Here is a 22,949-nt window from a genome sequence, read left to right as displayed (position 1 = left end):
TGAAATGTTTAGAACAACAAAGGCACGCTGATATTATGGGCTGCAGCATTATTTACAGTGAAATGCTGATTTTTAAATTGCATAAATGGTTTATGTTTGATGTGATATTACGCTGCTCATTTTTTGGTTGAGTTTTCGTTATTTACATGTTTCGTTGCAGATTTTGAAAAATGAACCTCAAATAAAGTAAATGAGAAAGTGTTTAAAATTTTCTTAATCAAACCATCACCCTTTCTGATATGAAGGTAATTCACACAGCACTACATATCGTAATGGTTGATCTCTAAACTCTCCTTACATCTACATAAGAATTGCAGTTTACAGTACCAACCAGCTACTAAAAGAAGAGTGAGGAAGGGTTGGAGTCAGGCTGTACTGGAGAAAGTCAAAGTAAGAGCTATTGAGAGAAAGACTCTTGAATGGATATGTATTGAAGTTAGGCTGCCTTCTGGTGCTACGTGACCAGCCTATATCGCCAAGCCAAGAAGGCTCAGGCTTATCTCAGTACACACAAGCAGCTCTGCTGGCAAAGGTACCATGGCATGACTGTGGGTGCTGCTGTCAGACCGTGACAGATAGCTCTTACTCTCTCCCTCTCTTTCTCCCTCCTCTCTCAGTTTCACTCTCTCTCTCTCTCTCTCTCTCTCTCTCTCTCTCACCCGTTCACTCTATACCTCCCCCTGTGTCGCTCATCCAGCTGGGAAGAGCACGTAAAGGCTTGATACTGATGCACAACATGGGGAGGATTGGATCTTAAGGTGGATTTGAAAACAGAGGAGTGGCCTCACTTCCCCTTTTGCCCATTTGGACCGTAATAACAGCAGGCGAGTGGGTGAACAGGATATTTCAATTTGTCTGGTTGAAGTGTTAAGCTTATCCCCGGGAGGGTAAAGGCAGTGGTAAACTTCAAGAGAAACAACTTTGCTAAACTTCTGGACCACAAATACCCCTTTTTGAGGGAATGGTTTGAATGGATAGACAGACAACCATTTATGCTCAGTCTTGCATGTGTCTGGGCCTATGGGGGGAAGCCAGAGTACACAGGGAGTTACTTGAACAGATGATGATCTGTTAAACATTAGTTTGCTATTAATAAGCCAGGCAGTTGAGTTTGGTGACAGGATTTGAGTCCTTTTCATGGACAGTGGTACATACGCATCTGTTTGCTGTTACTGAACCCACAGAGAAAGCATCAGAAAACCACACAATGAAGTAGACCATATTACAGCAAATGTCGGGGATTTTAGTAACTCTGAAAAGTTTTATTTATTATCAGAGAAAACAGTAACAATACCAGCAGTGTGACACTGACACTATGATTTAATCCTGGGTCTCTCTAACAATCTGATCTGATGCAATGTGCGTGCTGAGCGCAGACAAAACTGGTGTTACAAAACCGTTGTGTCTGAAAATAAGTAGTCAAACTCAGACAACTGTCTTTCTACAGTACGCGCCAGTCAGCATTTCCACAAACAGTATCCACACAGCTTTCCAACTAATCTAACCTTATACAACGTAGGTTACCTTGACATGACGTGACACTCGGGTGGGGTGAACTTGCCTCGTTTGGTTCTAGTTTGGGGATAAATGCCATTAAACGTTATTGCTCACACTATGGAGTTTGTAATCGTGGTCCACCTGCTTTTCCAGAGCTCCTCCAGATGACATCATCTGAACTTCTAATAATGAAAAACTCCTCTGGGTGCTGCCATGTGGAGGAGTTTTTCAGCTAGAAGCAGAGGAATATTTTAATATAGGGAAGTCAGAGGGAAGTTTGAAATCATTAATGTACATTGACGCCATAAACTAAAGCCATAGAAAGCAGGTAAGAAATTGGTGAAGTTGGCCTTTAAGGAATGTCACAGACTAGTCCCAGAGGCCCTCACTCCAGCCTTGACTTGCCTGTACTGTATGTGGCTGGGTCACCGGGGATGACTCTCAAACTGGGAGGTGAGAAGTTGCCCCAATGTCTGGCGACATGCACTCTGGAGCCAGGCCCATCTTTCCCAGTTACTCATGTACAGTACTTCTTCAAATTCTCCCATTTGAGGGCAGTGTGCTCTTGGGGACACTTAAAGCTTTAGAAATGGCTTCATTCCCTGATCTATTCGCCATCACAATTATACTGAAGTGGTCTACGGAGAGTTTCAGGGAGGTTATGGATTAGTTTTAGTCCTGACAGGCAGTGTAAAACCTTGTATATCAGGCACAGGTGTTCTAAACAAATCTCAAGCATAATTAACACAAAGAGGATGCATCTGTCTATAAATTGGACTGCCAACGCAAAAGGTAAATTCAGGTTAATTTTAATTCAGTTGCAAACATGTACTTCTTTGGCTTGATTAAAGTCTTTTTTGGCCATCAAAGTACATGGTGATCAAACCAAGGCGAACTTCAAATAATGCCGAGAATACTGCCCTATCAAGGTAAACGTGTAATTTTTGGCTATATAGAAAATGCTCACAGATTTGTCAATTGTTCCATTTGTGTAGGAAACCAGGAAGATGCCCCACTGCAGCTTGCAATTGCCACCCCTGGCCACAATCTGGATGTTTAAACACAAGAGACAAACCACCTGAGACAATTACATCAAACACAAAACAAGAAGAACACCAACGTACTGCCTGCAGCACTGGCTGTAACTGTCAACATCCATAGTGATTAGCTCTTCATGTAGTATCATGCTTTGACTACACAGCTGCTGCTGAATTCTGCATAAATACCGTTTTCAAGGACAAGTGCTCCAGCTATGTGCCTGCCCTGAAACAAACATGCAACCGTTCAAAGTAAAGGTGCAACCAGATGATGACTTAACACCCAACCTGACACGTCCTTCAATCTATCAAATAGCTGTTAATTAAATTCCAACCAAACGAGTCCCTTACATGAAACTGCATATCAAGCAAGTCTTGCTGGGAGCCTGCAGGGAGTTGGTGTATTGCTACTACAGCACTAGTCGCTCACTTCTTCGACCCTGCAGTGAAAATTCAATGAATAACTAACAGGGGAATAATCAGTCACGAGATGGCAGTGGCAGGGTCCGTCACTCTCGGGGCATTAGGCTACGGGTGGTTCCGTCTCGTTTATTAGCGTTTCCCCTGTCAGGTGCTGTAGATACAGTTTGCTGCATTACCAGAGTCAGCCAAAATGTGAATCTTGTAGAGGATTTAAAAAAAAATAATAATAACTTTAGCAGAAAGAAAATTACCACATTTCCTAAGATGTTAAATGTGGCGAGAGAGTGTCATACAAACATTAGCTTAGGAGTTCAACAAACTGTGTGTTTGCCTCAAAAACAAATAAAGCCCAACCCATTTAAAACCCTCATCTTTTGTGATGAAATATGCAAAACAGACTGGTCATTATTATTTATGTTAGTGCATAAATGGCACATCTGCTGTTATTCAAGAGAGCAAAAAGGTTGGATAACATCTCTCGTGGCAATGTTTGGTGTTGTCTATCTGTCCTAGAGACCGATTGCCCCTCTACCTGCAACCCCCCCTTCCCCAAATCAGAGGATAACAAGGTACAAAGTGTGAAGATGGAGAATGGGAGAAATGAAGAAGTGAGGATGGGAGGGAGGAGGAAGGGAAAGTGAGAGAGAGCAGAGTGGGAATGGGAGACAAAATGGAACAAACAAAAAAAAAATACTATGAGGGGAAGAAGCTGTGGAGGCATGTAGGGGGTGGGGGGCAGCAGCTCTCTTAGAAGCCATTATCTGCAGTGACATGCTGTGAAGGTTCTCCCTCTGCACTCATGTGCAGGAGGGAGAGAGGCACACATCTCCTGCCTGTGTGAGTGCTCGCCTAACACAGTCATAAACCAAATTCAGTGGATTGTCAGACACAAACACACACAGAATCAGACCCACGTGTGGCATAGGCACAGAGAGCGTGAGTCAACCTGGGAAAACAAAGAAACAGAAGAGCATTTGCACAGCACAGATCCAATAAGGTCCACACAGTGAAGAAACTTATTAAATCCACTCTTTGTAGGCAGGAACGCTGTAAGTCATACTTAATGAGCCAACAGCTGTAGAGAGATCGCGTCCGTCTCCTGTTTGCTGTTCTTTTATCGAGTGGAGCTCAGTGAGGCTGCATGTCGGCTATAATGATGCAAAGGTCAAACATGGTGGTGGGACTCAGTGGCTGTCAGACAGACATGCTGGAAGTATGAAGAGAGCTTGTGTCAAGTGTCACACCCTCTCCGGAAGCAGCACTGCAGACACACAGACGAATGGGTCTGTCCTTTCCTTTGTTTCCCGTTCGTCTACTTCACATTACATCCCTGTGTTTTATTTTTCTCTCCTTTTCTTTCCTCTACTGTCCTCTTCGCTTCTTCTTTGGGTTCCTTTTCCTTTTCTCTCCTTTCTTATTTCCACAACTTCTTCACATTACTCCCCTCATCTCCTTGCCTTCCTGTTCCTTTGCTGCTTTCCTTTCCTTTTCTGTTATTTTATTTTGTACTCTTCTGTCCCGACTCGTTGTTTTATCACCTGTCCTTCCCCTTTTCTTTCTTTGTTTCCTTTCCTCTTATTATGTTTCCTTTCCTCTTATTTCATATTTTTTTCATTCCTTTGCCCCCTTCTACTTGCTTCATTTAGCTTCCTCTCTTTCACTCTCCCGCTACTGTTTTTCTTAGATCATTTCCTTGTTTCCTTTTGTTTCCTTCCCTGCCCTACCCTGCTGTTTTTATCTCCTCCCTTCACTGTTTTTTTATTTCCTCCACTTTATATCGCTTCTTTTCCTCTTCTTACATTTTCTTTGTTTTTCCATTTCCATCCATTTTTAATCTTTTTCTACACCTACTTTCTGCGATTATCATATTTCATGTCAAATGTATATAAATATACTCTGACCTGCTCCGCCATCATAAATATTGCCCTTCACTCAGAAACCATCAAGTCTTTCTCCATTCCAGTTTCCCTCAGTATTTGCTTTGATGACATCGGCCCGAGTGATGGCTGACAGTAATCACAACATATTTCATACTGCTCCTTTGTGTTTGGAGCTAAAGGACACTGTCGCATGTTTAATAAGGCTGCCATCATCATATCAATCACTACTTCTCCTCAGAGGTGAGAAGTGCGTTGGTGTTGTCCTGGGAGGAGGCTCATTGGTCGGGTCATTAAAATGTCGCTGGTGAATGTGCCGTGTGTCTCTAATGACAGGTCTGTCTGAAGCCTCGCAGACAGCACAGTTTGCTGCCTGCCACACAATTACCAATCCATTAGAATAAATTAGCATGATCAGCCCTGTAGGAGCAGATTGACCTGGGTGGGACTGTATAAAGAAATGACACATGCACTCGGTGGTTCCCATCTAGACAGAACAATCACCAATCACTGCCTCATTATGTGACACAACAGCACAAATGACTGACTTATGCTGTATTTCTGTAGTGGGTGAAAACTCAGACCCTGTCCTGAACAATGCTAGTTAGAGAGAATGATTAACTGCTATGACTCATGGTTAAGAGGCTTGTGCAAATTGTTACTCTGTGGTTAAAAGCCATACAAGTATAAGTCACAGTCACATTTCATTTGATGGCTGAATGACTGTGACTTCTGACCCTGTGCTTTTAAAAAGAGCCAAGCTCTGCCAATAAATGGATAATGGATGATAAGAGTGGGCTGGAAAATCAACAGTCCGTCCGCCTGGGCTGCCAAGCTTTTATCCCTCAATTTTCTTTATTGATTATTGTGATAGAAATGTTCCCTCTTCCTCAGTCGAGTGTTACTAGATCTTGAAGAATTGTAGACAGAAAACTGTTGGTGTCTTTCAAACCCCTTCTATTAATACTCAAACCAAGGAACCACACTTACAAAACATGAATGAAGAAACCAGGTGCACGCAGTTGACACTCATCATTCTTGTCCCTTTTTAGGTTATCTGTTAGTGTCAGTTGTGAAGCAATAAAATCCTTCTTTTAGATCTTGTGACCCCAGGACCCACAATCTACTTCATTGTTTTGGTCCTTATAACACAAAGTGCCTAATGTGATTTAAGCATTTCTCTAAACATGACACAACCTGTGACATCTTGTGCTCTCTGTGCTCTCTGTGACCTGCAACCCATCTTGGTTGCCTGTTTGCTAATTGTGACAAAATGCACTCCATTCCATTGGCAGAGCAGCCAATGCAGCCAAGTTTGAAGCTGCTGTGCTGATTTAAATGACTAATCACTCAAAGACATGCAGGAAAATTCTAATATACCAAGAACTCTATGAGGTGAGCTGCGCAAGTACCAAATGGCAAATACACTTCAAAAAGTCATCTGGAATGCTTTAGGGAACATCTTCAGGCCTTCAGGGCACTGTTTAGTTTTGGTTGGGACGCTTGCAGTGTGCTGAAGCAATGAAGAGGATTTGTGATTCAAATTTTGTGTCTACATTGAGCCGGGTATGATCTAAAACACCCACACCACTATCCACAAGTCATTAACTCTGCATTAATCTGCATCCACATTACAGTGGCAAAAGACTGGAAAACGGGTTATTCTACTCCTACTACGTATGCAGTGTACACTGTGTCTGGAGGTTCTGTCAGGTTCTGATACCACACTGTTCCTACCAGGTTGAGCCGATGGTTTAAGATTTACAGAGAGAGAAAGATTTGATTACAGATTTACACACGCCAAAAGCCGGCTTCGAAAAGCTCCAGTTCATAGCGAGGAATCCACCATTTCAATCTGGACCGGCAGCCAAAATGGAGAGAGAAAGGGATGGTTACAGATTCACCTGGCCTAACGAGTGCGTTTACATGGATTTAAGTAACCAGGTTACAGGCAGCTTTCTCTGGAAAGCTGATTTGTGTCATGTAAAGTGTCATGTAAACAGGAAAGCTGGTTCTGAAAATCAGGGTTGGGAATTAGTGAAACCTGGTTTACCCAGGTAGATTTCTGTCTGAGAACACTGATTACTTTGCCATGTATATACGCGTACCGAGGTTTTTAAATTGGCTTCTTCCCACTGCGTGTGTGTAACAAAGGGTTACAGAAAGGAACATGCTGCTGAGTAAGAGAATGAATGAAAGGAGAGATTGTTAATAGGGTGATGCTGCCTCATTTAAAATAAAGTTCGCCTAAAGTCAGACAAAAAAAATGTAACTAACCCCAAGTGGCTTGTAGAAGTCTAAAACAAGTCACTTTCGCCCACAGATTTTAAAAATTCAGACAGTTCCTGTCGTGGATTAGCTGAGTGCGTCTCCCCTTTTTTATTCCTTTTTCTCCCTCTATGCTGTCAACCTGCTGCGAAACAAACACACACAAAATAAGAAAGAAGTCAGAAGGCAGCGTTTTCTGTCACTATACATTCAAAATTCACTTGAGCGCCAGACTTCTAAAATCACTTTACTCTTCTGCTGCATGTATACACGTATTTCAAGGAGCCATGTTTCTTAAGTGCATATAAAAGCAGTCAATGTAGTTGTGGTCTTGTGTATGAGTGTGTGATTTTTACCTAAATGCTTTGGTTTGGTTCATTTACGTGTAACAGCTGCCAAAAAAACTGGTTCTATGTACAATTATGTGACAATAATATGCACAATTATTTGGCTAACGTGGAAACATGTATAGACAAAATCACATTTCTGTTTAATCCAGACGCTATATTAAAATGTTTTTTTTTGTTCAACACCCTGCGTTATGACAGAAGTTGATAGAACCAAGTTAGAACAGCCAGTGTTCTCTCTTCCACCGGGTTAAGATAAATGACACAGAGTGATATAAATGTCAAAAAATGTCATTTTTTGCTAATTCTTACTCATCCTTGGTTTTCTTTCACTTTTTGCTCTGTTCATTACTTTTTTACAGCCTCTCATATTCTTTGTCACTCCTGAACCTTTCCATGTTTTAAACATCTGTCATTTTGCATTTACCAATCCATTACTGGAATTTATACTTTTGTTGCACAATTTAAAATCCTTTATTTAACTCATTGTTAAATTGTACTGCATACGCATTAATGTATAACAATACAATAACAAATGACTGAATCCTGATTGCCCCTATAAAAGTTAAAGCCCTTTGTATTTGCCTTCCAAATATCTAATCTAATACACAAAATAGCAATAGCCAATAGTCCAATAGCAACAACACTATTGCGTGGTAATATCTGTCTGTCAAACTGGTGACTGTTGAAAATAACTAAGTCAGAATAGAGAAGTAATTGGAAATGAGAATAAAACTATCAGCACCAAATAACTCAAATGGAAAAGAAATCAGTGAAAAAAATCTTGCAGATTTACCTTCAGTAGTTGAGCAGAATGTGAAAATCCTGTTTGTATACTTTTCCCCACATTTCCTCTTTCTAATCTTGACCCAAGCAGCTTGCTAACCGAATCACATCAATGATGCGAACAGAGATGCATTACATATATGAGTTTGGAATTAGTTTACCTCAAACTCATTTCATCATCTCTCAGAAGTCAGCGCCCTGAAGTGTACTTACTCTCACAGTAGCCACCTACCTTTCAAAACAAAAATAGACCCACAGCACAGACGGTTACACCCTCCCCGCCCCCACCAATAATAGGATTCATCACAGGAATACATCTCATCGGATTCAGGTAATTATAATTTGTAGACAGCACATGAATTAAAAGATGAGAAATGGGAGGGAGCCAGCTGTGGATGTGGCATGGGGAAGCTTGGCTGAATAAGAAGTTCAACAGTTCAGAGGGTGTGTGAACTTTAAGAATCTGCACAGTCCTGTACACACACAGAATAATAAGCCATTCCCAAAAGCCTGGTAGCAATTGAAAATGTAATAATAATGTATTATTATTATTATTATTAAATGTAATAATACTAAAATCTAAAACTATATCTTACAGGAAATACACCTAAAAAGCAGTAAAGCCTGATGTTATGATGGTAAAGAAGTGCAATTATTGCCCACATATAACAAGCTAAAATATGATTACCATACTTGAACTTGTGGATGCTTTTCAATTACAACATGATCTGGCTGAGTTTTACATCAACTGTTGCTAAACAAGCAGACAGGTCAGAACCCCAGCCCCAGTGTCATTTACCAATGGTGTAGCCTCTCTTCAGCTCTCCACACCGGGGGCTGCAGCGCTGGTAGTTGGTGGTGTTGTTTTCCTGCACTGCGAGGACTGTGGTTGTCTTGGCAACAGGTGGTGCAGCCTTGCTGCGGGGTGAGGCTGGCACCAGGGTCGGGGAGAAACCTTGACTGGCAATATCCACTGATTGAGACTTCTTCTTCAGTCTGCAGAGGGACCACAGAACACACCACAGAAGCAGAGGGTTTATATGATTGAAGACTGTTGTGGTACTGAGAATAACACAGTGCAGTGGGAAAAGTTGTGTGACGCATGTTGAAGGTGAATATATTAGCTGTGCTTGCTGAGTACTGATATTGTTCGGCAGCAAAAAGGCAAAGAGCTGTGAGATGTTGGAAATGGAAATGTTGCTCTTTATGTGTGAGCGGTTCCACTGAGTAAGCCTGGTGTGATGATGAGTAACGTCTGTATTTTACAAGTTATGGCTAAATTGCCACGTTTAATTGGCTGATGGCTGTACAGACTGTTGTGATATATAGAACGAATGCACAATCTCTGCATCTTTCAGCCGTAGGGGTTTATATTATTCTGTCTCCCCATCGTGTTCTTTCATTGTGGAAACACAAAAGGTTAAGCCGCTTTTCTTTCTTTTTGGCAACACTAAGAATACAGCAATCTTGTTTAAATAAAAACCTGACCGGAGGCTTCGAGCCACCATTCAGTGTACACTCCCCAAGTTTGACGACCAAATAAACAGCAGGTCATTTTACAGTGACATGGTCCTTAAGTATTTGTTTGTGTGTTGAGGTTTTAACACTTTTAACAGGTTTTAACAAAGATTAGTTCTGTGCTTTAGGCCTATGCACATGTCCTGTGCCTTATGTGAAAGTGGCTGCACAACTAAATTTTATTGTGCACAAAGCTGAAGTTACATTAAAGGTAGTACATTCTGTAGAGTGCTTATGTAAATAGCGGCTGGTTGAGCTGGGTCATATCAGAATCTGCCTACAACAACAACAACAACAACAACAACTCAAAGCCAATTAAAAGGCTGAGATTCTGGGTTTGGGTGTACAACATTTCTAAAGGAGTTTTCTAATCTGAACAGGGGATCCCAAACCCTCAGTAGTTGGTCTATTTACACACATATCGTCTCACTCCTACCCATGTACAGAACATCATAAGAGAAAGTAAAACAAAACAAAGGGGTGAAAAAAATACTATATACAATATAGTAAGAACTAAAAAGCGAAAATGCCTTCTAAAACACTATCTATCTATAGTCTGAAAAAGTCCTGAAACAGCAATATAGGATTCCCAGCACTCTGCTCCCTCGCACACACTTTCAGTCATTGCAGCAAAACTGCTGAAGCGAACAGAATCTTTCTGGCCATTTTACCCAAGTGCCCATCCTCTGATGGACCAAAACCGCACACATGACATAGTGTCTAACTGCCTAATGAAAACGTAGAATCTCGTGGAAATGTTTGTTCATTTTCTAACAAACCCTAACATCAGGAGAAATTTGCTTAAATAAGTCCAAAAAAAAAACCAAACACACACGAACCATTTTCTACAGGTTGATCCACTAAAGCCAGGAAAAAGCCCATAGAGAGTGCATTCCTTCCTTTTTACCGATTCGTCTTCCTTACGTTTTATCTTTTCTTTGCAGAACTGTGTGTGGTGACGTTTTTCACTGAGCTAAACAAAGGTAGACAAAGTGTACTAGGGATATGCCACATTGTGCTAATGAGTATTTTGAGCAGGCTGTTTGTTTGGATGACACCTAATGAGGTTGGAGAATCAGTGAGAAGCAGAGACCTGCCGCTGCTGCTGTTAATGGCTGTGTAAGACGATAGAGAGAGACGGTGTCTAAAGCCATGAGAAGTCTAGCTCCTTTCCCTCAGGAGTTGCTGCTAATTACTGTCTCATGAAGCCCCTCTTCTAGCTCTGTTTCACTGAGCTACAAGGCCAAACACTATCAAAACAAGTGAGTGTGTGTGTGCGTGCATGCGTACAAGAAGAAGTGATGGAATCAATGTCCTTATCTCACAAAAAAAACGAGGACAGACGCAACATGGGTGCATATACAGTATATCTCTGTGTGTGTGTGTGTGTGTGTGTGTGTGTGTGTGTGTGTGTGTGTGTGTGTGTGTGTAAAATATGTGGTCTCAGGCATTGCTTTTGGAAAGACTAATGTACATGCTTCAACACTTTGCCAGAGTAATGTGCATAGACACAAACACACAAACAAGTCCAAGTAGGTTAAGATGAAATGGAAAAAGGCAACAGAACAAGTCAGAAATGAGACCAAAGAATGAATTTTACTGTTTTTAAATCTTCATATCCATAAAACTATGCCTCTTCTTTAAGCTTGTCAGTAGTTTGTATGTATTTATACATCTTACACAGTGTAGGCTGCACTGCTTATTTATTGCATTAACAAGTGTGAGTTAAAACCAATAAGTCGTTATTGTACATTGTACTCCACAGGACATACGACGGCAAAATATAGATTATAATTACAGCAACTGTCAAAAGAACAGCCTCTCCAGTCAAATGAAACTTTAGTCAACGCAGTTTCACTGAGATGTAAGATCTCTTTTGAAGGACAACCATGAACAGGAAAACCGACACTAGTCTAAAGACTCAGACCATAATGGGCAAAACTGCTGACTGAGAACAAGACAAGTAACAGTGAAAGCACCCAGCAGAGTGAGACCAGTCGGAGACTCACTGAAGTCAACACGGAGACTGAGCACAGCAGATTTGGTCCTACAATGTCCAAGCCTGGACAGTGTAATTTTCCCCACATTGTCACTATGAAGTATTTAAATCTTCACCATGTGTCAAAACAGACAGCAATGACACGGTGTAATAAAATAAAGATAAAGACAGAGACGTGTTACAGTTCACTGTAGATTTACATTATCCAAGTGACCTACAAGTGAGGTACGAGGCAAGCACAATGATGTAATATGATGTTTGAAATGATGTTTTATGACTGCTTACAGTTGAACCATATGAACCATATTTGACCTGGTGCATCAGGCCATTGCTACTGTAACAGTCACAGTGTTCACTGGGGTGAACTGGTGCTGACGGGACAAAGCTTCACTCCTGTAGCCGGACATTAGGGTCTAAAAGCAGGGGATGCTGCTTGTTTTTCTCCTTACTGTCCACCTTCATTTTGTCCAGTAATGTTTATTTTTGTTTTATTATTTCTTTCTTGCGGCAGTACGTATCCTGTAGGGTCAGCATTTTTGTTTCTGCTTACAGGCTGCATAGTGCCAACACCCCCCACTGCCTCAGGCTCTGTACTGTGGTTGCAACCTCCTGGTCACAAGCTTTCACTGATCACTTGTTTGCTCCCACAAGAGACAGGATGCATTCACATGAGGATGTCAACTATGTGACAAAAACAGTAAAAATTCTGCTGGTTTGTACGTTTTGTGATATTTTGAAGTTCCTGCTCTTATCCGACTTAAGAAAATTACGTTCACAGCAGGTTTCTATTATCTTGTTAAGTCCACCCTAAAGATAATCACACTAAAACAAGCACATTTTGCATAAAAGTTTTATAAATCTATTACACAGATACACAATAAAAATCAAACGGCACCATTGACATAATTGGAAACCTCAGGCGTCAAACTGTGCAAGCCCATCGCTCACCGTTGTACAGTCAATTCAAATTATTGAGAGCAAAATTCGCACGCACGACTGAAAAACACACAGACACTAGACAACAGATTTTTGTTGTGGCATCCATCGAGTTAAAGAGGGAGTGTGAGGTGTTAGAAACAGAGAGGACGCGTACAGAGACGAAAGGTGTCCCTGATAAAGCACATACTAACTATAAGTGGCATCTTTGTTTTATTGACAGCTACTGCATTGACTGCTTTACATTACGGTGTCTCCCAGTCTAAGCAAGTAATGCGGCCAACGCACGCTTCCTCCCTCAAAAAAAAAAAGCTCCAGTGGCAAACTGCAACAAGATTAAGAAGCTTTTTCTCTCACATCAGTGAGGAATTGGCTCCTCGCGACACTATCGGTTTAACTTTGGGGTGTTTTTATTTCTGGGTAAATAGGCTTCGTCCAGAGCCATGATTGCACCAATCTCCATCTCCACTGCAAGCTATGAGCTTATAAGCACAAGAGAGGAATTTGAGGCACGTGTCGACATAAGCCACCGGCTCTCACAGATTCCTATCTGTGAGCGAATGCTTGCACAAAGGCGATGAGGGAGGGGGGAAAATAAAGGCAAACAGACAAAGAGTTTTTTTTTGTTTTCTACCCCACTGTTGTGGTCTGACCCTGGCCAGGAGGCAGCAGTATATTTGCAGCCCTGCCAAACTGGCATCACTAAGATTATCTGACTCTACCGGGATCCACGTGGCTTGGCAAAGGATGCATAAACAACAGGGAAATTGGGGCTAAGTCAAAACATGCTTATCGCTCCCCTGCTAAGAGGGATTAGACCAATAAAAAAAAAGAGGGTGCTGCATTTGTGTTGCCTTCCATTCCTCCTCTTTGCTTCTCTTCCAGGTCCATGCCTTGCAGCAACAACACAACACATTTATTTATTTTTTTTAGGGAAATGGTGTTTACATACAGCAGCAGATAGGCGGTTGTGCTATATAAAGCCAATAGAGGAAGCCAGGGTTGACGTCATACTCTGTTACAGTGCTGGCAGCACAATGACCGTCTGACAGTAATGATGCCTTAAAGCTCCAAAACTCTGAATGCTGCTTATGTAACTTTGAAAGAAAGGAGATGGGGGAAAACATATCTGATTTAATTGTCGCATAAAGGCCCAATTGACAAAGGACGCATGGGTAACAGGGTGTGCCACAGTGGAGAAATGGCAAAAAAATCACATACTTCAAGAGTAGGAGTCAATTCGTGCAAACAAAAGTATTCAACAACGTACTAAATAAGACTGCTTTCAATTACGTAACACTGCCAGGTTGCTAACATTATGGTGGCATAAAAAGTGAAGACGATAAACACTGTTGACACTTCTACATTATAAATTTTAAGATTTATTGTATTTAAGCCCTCAAAAAAAAAAAAAATCTGAGAATATGAGCTTTTGTCACAAATAGTATGGACGTTTTTGTGCTGTATTTATCTTACTTCCAAAACTGAAGAAATTGAGGCACCGATTTAAACAAAACAGAGTAAAAGCTGATCCCCGCACTCACTATTGTTTTAGTATCTTAAAGCAAAAATAAATAGTTTAGAAATGGGAAAAGAACGGATGTATCTCATTTAAAAGCCCTGTGTGTTGTTTGGTACGTAGTAGGTTACTGAACTGAGTATAAGAGCGTGGCGCGAAACCTTCAACCCTATGGTTGGTACGCGGTCACTCCACCAACTGACCCACGGCCGTCCCACATTTGCACCTTCCACTGTCCTTATTTACAACAGATGGCAAGAGGGGACCAACAACCAACTTACAGTACAGTCCCCTATGCTTTAAAGTACGTAGAAGATTATGAAGGAATGTCAAATGTCATCTAAACAAACACACAACTGTAACCCAAAATTATTTTTTTTAAAAACAGCTTAAATGTGTAATCAAAAATGGATGCAAGGTTACAAATCGGAGCAAGCATTCAATAACTGATTAACCGTTAGTGTGGAAACATTTCAGTCAGTATCCACCTTGCTTGACAGCTCTGGCTAATCATTTACAAATTATAAAAACTAATAAGGGATTTTGTTCTCCTCATCCTGGTAGACTTAAATCTAGGACTCATTAGGTGCTTACATACAATACAAGAGCAAGTTCCACTAATCCTAAGGGATTCATCTCCAGACTACATGCTAATCATCTCGTCAACATCCTCTGTCTTCGCATCATCTATCATCCATGGAATCAAATTACTATTTGAAATGGATTGCAGGGATTTAAATTATTACCATCTATGCAGCAGGCAGACATAACAAAACAAGTAGACAAGTGGGGACCAACTTCAGCCTCATAAATATGAGTCAGTGCCTGTCCAGGCTGCTGGACTGAAAGAGTGCTCCTCATACGGACACAAGCACAGAGGAAGAGGCCAACAACAACCTGTGGCGGTGCATATTAATGAGGTCCTGTGTGGCCTCCGGACGCCTAATGAAATACTGCCGGACCTCTCAGTTCTGCTGTCAGACACCTCTGCATAATGATGTATGAAGCTCTACGCCACATTATGCTCATCTGCTCTTGCTAAATGCCAGGGCAGCAATTCTGTGTCAGAGGGTTATGTGGCGGTTTTGACCAATGGGGCTTTAAAACTTGGGCTTTGTGTTTATGAAAGTATCAGCTGAAAGCCGCAAGTCAGATAAAAAAAAAAGAAAACAGATAAAAGGTGAAACCTGTGCTGGATTGCATTGGTTGTAGGTGGGACTGTGTGTGTGTTTTCCTGGAAAAACAACCCAACATTTGTTATTTGGAGGATGAATGCAGCATTTGAACTTACCTGTAAGATGAAAAATGCAATAAAAACCTCTAACGTCTATTTTGTATTTATCCAACACATTCAAAAGCCTTCCCTTCAATGAGAAGCGACAGGCACCGTTCCCTCACTGAGTGGGCCTCCCCCCCTCAGCTAACTGGGTTGTTGGGTGGGAACATCAATTTCTGAACCATTTTCTGTTTGGAAACACCTGATTATTCCCCTGTTTTCTTAATTCTCTGACTTATTTTTAAATTTGCTTTTTTGTTTCCCACTGGCAAAAAAGCAGACAGAAGTTAATTTCTGTAGACAGGGTAGATTCGGGTGAGATGGTTTTTGTCAATTAATGTCTGAAGTGTTTTAATCATTTTGGTTTTCTTGATTTCCTTGTGTTTTGGTTGTACGTGCAGTGAGTTAGTTTTATGGTGATTTATTTCATGCACACATAAAACTGCAAACTAAAGTTGTTTGTTTGTGTGTGTGTGTGTGTGTGTGTGTGTGTGTGTGTGTGTGTGTGTGTGTGTGTGTGTGTGTGTGTGTGTGTGTGTGTGTGTGTGTGTGTGTGTGTGTGTGTGTGTGTGTGTGTGTGGCCATTGCTAGACAGCCTCTGAAAGAGATTATTTCCTTTTTAGTTTTTCTGTGTTGTATAAGATCATCTATTACATGAGCATGTTTCATCAAGATATTAGTCATTTATCTACAATAAGATGATAAAGTCCAGTGGAGAAAAAGTAGCTAAGAACATTTACTCAAGTGCTGGACTAAAGTATAAACACTCTCATCTAGTAATTTAGTAATTTTTGAAATAATCCAATAATATCATATAATCACAGTGGCCACTTCTTTGCAGAATTAGTACTTGCATTAATCCAAAATTAAAACTGTTATGATGTATTTGGCATTTCAGGAAAGGATCTGAAAACCTCCATGAACATGGAAGTGAAGCACAAAACAAATGCGACTAAATCTGTGCTTCACTTTAAAATCTTAGCTGTCTGATTTTGGCTTTGAACTAAATAACCCAGATGCCAGTTTGCACCTTTCCAATCAAGGTCTGACCAATCACCGATAGCAGATAAAGACATCAGCACACATTAATGCCTCACCAGCCTCCCGCCCCCGAGCTGTGTCCGATTGATTTCTCCGCCACTTAGCGACATCTTTCAACAATGTTGAACGGTTCCATTTTGATCCACAACTGATCCATAAATCATAAATAACAGATTGGCTCACGAGCACAGAGCTGGGCTGCAATTCATTTTCTAAAATGTATCAATATCACACAGAAACCCCCCCTCAGCCACTGCTTTTCACTTGACTAACAGAGGAATTATCTTTGTTGACACAAGGCAAGAAGGGAAAAGAAAAAACTGTGTTCTTTTGTTTGTGTCTGGCTCTGACTTCGGGGGATGTTTTGTCCCACAGTTTTTAGCTCTTTGTGTCATTCAAGCAAACAAATGCAGACACCTGTAGAAAAAAAAAAAGGATGCACGCTCACTCCCTTCAAACCCAAACACAAACACACCCCATCAGAGTCAGTTGCTCAATCACACACAGCCTTCAGCATTTCATTCTATGAGTATCCGCGGGGCCTTAGGACCGTTTCTACATCAGCCACCCACTGTCTACTTCCTCTCCTGGTTGCTAGCCTCAGTCCTGCTCCCATTTGCCAAGTGCTGGTGACAAGCAGTGACGTGATTGGTTAGCAGAAGAAGTAGTGGATGCAACGTCACGCCACTGTGGCTCGTCGTGCTGCTGAAATCAGAGATGCGTCCTGAGTACTGGCAGTTGTTAGCAGCATGCAGAGTATCATGTTAGATCATTACAGAGCAGAAGGGTGAGACAGCAAAGATCAAGAGGAGAGTTTTAATTATCACAGTTACTGGCTTCTCACATTGAATCTTATTTGTTAGGGAGAATAACATGCATCACAAAGTAAGAAAAGTATATGTGTGAAAAATCTCATCTTTTTTTCCCTAAACCACTAAGTGCTACAATTATTGTAAAACTAAAAAATACTAGTTGGTATGTTAGAGAACCTGCTAAAATGTAAGCAAATATCTGGTACATACATCTATTTTACAGGTTGGTTAGTTCAATTTCTTGATAAAAAAAAAAAAGTTGAAGTATTTTTTATTAAGAAGTCACCAAAATATGGAAAGAAGAATGTTTAACACCCACATACTTTTTGTTCTCCAAAAAAAAAATATTTTACATTCACTTGTTATGTTTGTCTGCTTTTTTTTTTTATTGTTTAACTAATTATTCTATTTGATTGTAATTAGAGAAGCTGTGGGACCAGTGTGGGCAGAAGGTTCAGGGTCATATTGTGTTACTGATGTTGGGAAATACAAAAACCATTTTTAAAAAAATTAGATGACATTCTCCTGTTTCTTTCTCCTTTGCTTATGTCTAAAAGGCAATAAACGAGACTGCCAGTGATACAAACATCCCATCTGACCCAGAGCAGAGGCGGATGTCAACCCATGCTCATTTGTTGAAGCACAAACCTTTGCTTGGCTAATTAGCAGAAGAAGAAAAAAAAAAAAAACAAGAACAGTGCCAGATCCAGTCTCTCATTTTTACCATGTCCTTGAAACAGCAAAGAGCATCCCCACTGACACTGTGTGCACAGATTCAGGCTCTATATGTGCCAAAATGGCCTTGGACTGGTTAAGTATTTGTTTTTGCAAGGACGCCCAACTCTCTGGTCATGAGTATTACATGCTGCTGAAAATCATTTCACTCAGTGTTTCAGCTGCACTAAAATTGCTTAGACCCTAGTTCTACAGTGTGCATGGTAGCGTTTGACGAGCTTTCCCACGGAACGGAACTGTTCAAAACCTGTCATAATTGCAAATCCAAGTTCAGTTCATGAACATGGGCAACAATCCTGCTAGCACCAATTATGCAGCTGAAAAGAATAGTTATAGGAAAACTGCTGTAACTACTGTAATTAATATGTTTGTGACGTTAAGTTTTACACTTTGTAGCAAATGGGCTTTGGGCTGAGAGACACAAGACACAGGAGAGAAATTTTTACTTATTAATGCATAGTTTCACAGTCGAGGGCGGGGCCATCCCAGGTGCCACCTCCTGCCAGAGTAAGAAGGTATGGACGTCCCGATATTTCTTCTTCCCAGACTGAGATTGCAAGCGCTTACAGTACATTTGAGTACATGCAAATGCTTTGTGCTGATACGAGCGCTAAACTGGCTTGATTTAATATGACTTGCTTGACAGTACAATCCACATCAATCTGCACACTTAAGCCGATGAGAAAGACTGGCAGACACTGCTGGTCCAAATAGTAATAGGGACGCAGCTGAAAACAAACAGCCTTTCAAAGACTGAACATTTCTTGTTTAAACACTGTTTCCACCAACTGTCACAGATTTCTAGTAAGAGGGATAGATTTGTACCCCTCCCCAATTGTTTATTATTTTACTATGACTATAGAGAGTTAAAACGAAAGACATTAAATACATAAGTTATGTATTTGACATCTTATAAACACATTATTAATATACAGTTTATTATATCCCAAAATTCTGAATATAATGTTGTGCCCCAGGCTGGCCAACTAAAAAAAAAAACCTTACTTTGAAGCCAAAATGAAAAATTAAAACATGAGCTGTAATCTGACTTTATTCTTCCATGTCTGACAATTTAAGGTCAATCTGTTTATAAATATAAAACTGATGCTTTGATTAATTAGTGGCACACCGCCTCATTAAAGTACAGAAAGCTTTCACTACGTTTGCCATGGTCCATAATCTACTGCCTTTTCTGTGTGTGAATGTTGAACTTTCCACAGTTATAAAATTCATGCACTGATTGTGTTCAATGTTTCATCAGCCATTGCCATCACTTCAACATCTGTTCATTGCAAGTAAGCAATGAGTGGTTGGAAGCCCCAACATCTGTTGCCACTGGTGTTACTGGCACCCATTGATCATGGCACATGAATCCTGGATGTTGTAAAGTGGACACATTTGTAATTGATCAAAATATGGCTTAATTGGGCAACAATTGTTATAGTTTTTAAGTTTTAAAAGCTGCTTGGGCTTGTTTTACTTTAGTGTAATCACTCTGATCTAATAGCTAAATGCTTATGGAATAGACATTGCTTCAGTGTTGCATTTAATAAATGATTTAATTAGATTAACAAATGCAAGGTTAATTTGTTAATTTAACCCTATAGATTAGCAAAGTAAATTATAAGAGGCTTTGGCAAGTAAAGGGTGTAAGGAGGTCATCAGATGTGTCAGAGGCCAGATCTCCATCTTACAGAACAAGACAATGGCAAGGGTGTTAGGAGGACTGGTAGGACGGAGAATATCTGCTAAATGGAAAGTGACAGTTGACATGGACATGGCAAATGAAGACAGAGCCTCCAGGAGGTCTCTGGGCAGCTGTCAATCACATCAAACTGACTCTCACACCAAATCATTGCAGAAAACCAGAAGCTCACTCTTCTAACAGCACGTGATGCTTTCAAATCGAATGATATATATTGTATTTTATATGAGCAAAAATCGACCTAATAAGGAATAGAACCCTTGGTGAATCCCTCAGTTTTATAAATAGAAGATTCACTACCTTAGTGGTAAAAGTTAACAAGGCTCAATGAAGCCTGACAGATCTATATGCATACACTACCACGGGCTGAAAAAAAAAGATGCCAGCTAAAATCATTTAATGTAGATTTTTTTATACTTATCAAAAAAGTAACATATAGGTTTAAATTACCATTTTCAGGTGTTTGCTTGCATTACAATTAACACACATTACCCAGTGGGATTTAAATGTATGTAAATGCAATGAAGGTGAAGTTTACGATACCTTTGATAGATGGTGCTCCCCTGTGCACACTCGTTCTAATCTACATAGAAACAAGCCTCATCAGCATGGATGTATTAGTGAACTGGCTGTAAAATGGCTGAAAAGACGGCGTTAATGAGTCCAATAAAAGCTAAATATGTAAATGAAAAGCGGATAAACTTATACAATGTGTCACACATAACACATTAGTGGCTGTGGAGCTGCTTTGCAGATGCTGGACATGACAGTCACCTCACCGACCAAAGGCTAAACCTGACAGCAATCCCTAAATTGGACATGACAGGACTGGGTTTTCTGACAGATTTCTGATGATACAGACAGAGTCAATGTTACATTAGACAGACATCAAACTTAAAAAGACCAAAATAGATTCACTTTTAACAACTGCTTTAAAGCAATAGTTCAACACACTGAACATCTCATCCAACTCACCAAGGAAGTAAATACGCTGTTAAGCAAAATGTCAAACTATTCTGCTAATAAACGTTTCACTGTTACTTGTCTCTTTTTAGTTTAAATTTAAGTAAACACTGTGCAATGTGGAAAAGATATAGCGCAAGATTTTCATTGTAATTGTTTGAATTTAGCATTTTCCATTTCAGCGATAAAATAAGATCAAAATCTTTTGCTCATGGTCAAGAGTTATAATTTGTCTCTCATTCAACTTTATTCAAAAGAATGTGTTATCATTGTGATCTTTTCCTCTGTTGCTCAAATGAAGCTATACTTATTCTCTTTGCTGATCTAAAACTGATTATCCAAAAAGCAGCCTATCGTCTATTTTTAAGACTGGTGCACTTTGTTTGCTACGAGTTGTCGTTTTTCTGACAATAACTACGGAAACTCGAGGTTGTAGAGCAAGACAAGTTGCTGTGGCTCTGAACTTTAACGGATGCCTTTTTTTTTTTTTTTTAATCTTAAACCTTAATTATTCCAATCCTTCTGAATGACTTGGAACATCTTTAATGGTGCATGTTATATACAGTGCACGGACTATAGGAAGTTTTCCAGTCGCAATAGCGTAGCATAGTCACAACTGACCAAATGGTCGTCATGTGACTTACAGTATGGTGTCAGAGTTGTGTGTGAGAGAGAGAGAAACGACTGATCTCTCCAACTGGGCAGCACTTAGTGAACAGCCTGTCTTCCTGCTACTGCAGCCAACTAGCACCACGCAGGCAGCTACACTTGATATTCCCAGCACAGCTCAGCTCAAATGGGACATCTGTTATCTTCCTGCAGCTCGGCCTTCATAAACCCATCTCTCTCACAATAAGGTGTCACCAGAGGATTATAGATGAACTGCCCAGCTGCTTCAATATTAATAAGCAACACAATCTAATGGAACTCAGTTTAAGATAACATTTTGGTGCACTGTTGAATATGCTATGTTAAGGGCTAACCCCGCATGTGAAATAAGACGCACATCTGTAATTGTTAAAGTGTGCACTGTTTACAAGGGCGACCAGGTCACCCTTTTGTATGAATTTCATTTAAGGAGAAAATGTGCCACAGCTGAATCTCAATCCAACCCCTCTGTAAAGTGAATCTTTGACTTTGAGAATCTGCTGCCTTGAGGCAGCAACAAACTCTACATGAGGTATTTCATAAGGTCTAGACTAGAGTAGCTTCTACTTGAATCCTCTGCTTCTGAGAAATGTTTCCATTGCTCCTCCTACTGAATGTCAGTTACTATGCAGCTTCTTCCCACACCGCTGATGCTCAGCTCAGTAAAAGGTTTTCCATTCAGCGGTGAACTTAAGTAAGTCCATCAAAAGAACTATGTTCTTAAGAAAAAAGATAAACCATTTACATGCAAACAATTATCAGCCTGAAACTTCCCACATTACTTGCCTAAAATCACAAACGTACAGATACGTATTTAAAGTATTTAGAGTAAAATTAGTGGTAATTAAAGAAACTATATCAGCAAAACTGCAACAAACATCCTAGAAATCATTAGTAGCATCATTGTTTGTATGAAGTGGACCACTGATGACAGAATTAAAGACAAAAGAAAAAAACTGCTAAAGACAAAGGATAGAATTGTTCAGGACTGATAATACTTGACTGTACTTGGCTGTAAACACGTCTAAAATCTGTGTTCATTATACCTCACTGATTAGCAAAGCAGTTTTACTCTACAGGTGCTTTAAACACAGCACAAGGCTGTTCATGCTGTGCTGTGTACAGAGGCTAAGCTGTTTCAGGTCCTAAGCCAACAGTAAACACTGACAATGGGTGGCTGCCCTGCTAGACGCTTCCTATGTGCACATACAGAAACTGCCACAGGCCCTTTATTATGTATGTGTCACAAGTCCATAAGACCTGTATTATCCTCTTGATTACCATCCCTAACTATGTCATCTGAAATAGACAGATGCTGGGCCAGATGTGGAGTATGGATGTACGCAGTGACTGTAGTCATGTAGTCTTGTGTTTATTAACAAGATTTTCCTAATTCAAAAAACATACACGGGCAACTGTGCAGTGAAGGGGTTTGACAGTAAAACACAAGCACCTGCCCAGTCAATTGCAGTCCATTATAATACCTGTGTTACATAACATTTTTTGCAGAGCTAAATATGTTAGATCTTTGCTGGAATTGTGAAAAAGTGGAGCTTGATCTG

General features: G+C 40.4%; 1 protein-coding gene across 2 annotated transcripts in view; it reads right to left on the bottom strand.

Moving 5' to 3' along the window:
• oxr1a (oxidation resistance 1a) overlaps nt 1–22,949 on the bottom strand; it is a 141,551-nt gene that overhangs the window by 77,591 nt on the left and 41,011 nt on the right. For both annotated transcript variants that reach the window (XM_067508913.1, XM_067508915.1), the window contains exon 3: nt 9,035–9,231. In XM_067508913.1, the coding sequence (XP_067365014.1) occupies nt 9,035–9,231 (197 nt within the window). The remainder of the gene's footprint in view (nt 1–9,034; nt 9,232–22,949) is intronic.

The sequence above is a fragment of the Channa argus genome, chromosome 7 (assembly GCF_033026475.1).
Source record: "Channa argus isolate prfri chromosome 7, Channa argus male v1.0, whole genome shotgun sequence".
Classification (NCBI taxonomy): domain Eukaryota; kingdom Metazoa; phylum Chordata; class Actinopteri; order Anabantiformes; family Channidae; genus Channa; species Channa argus.
This window is presented reverse-complemented; position numbering and strand designations above follow the sequence as displayed.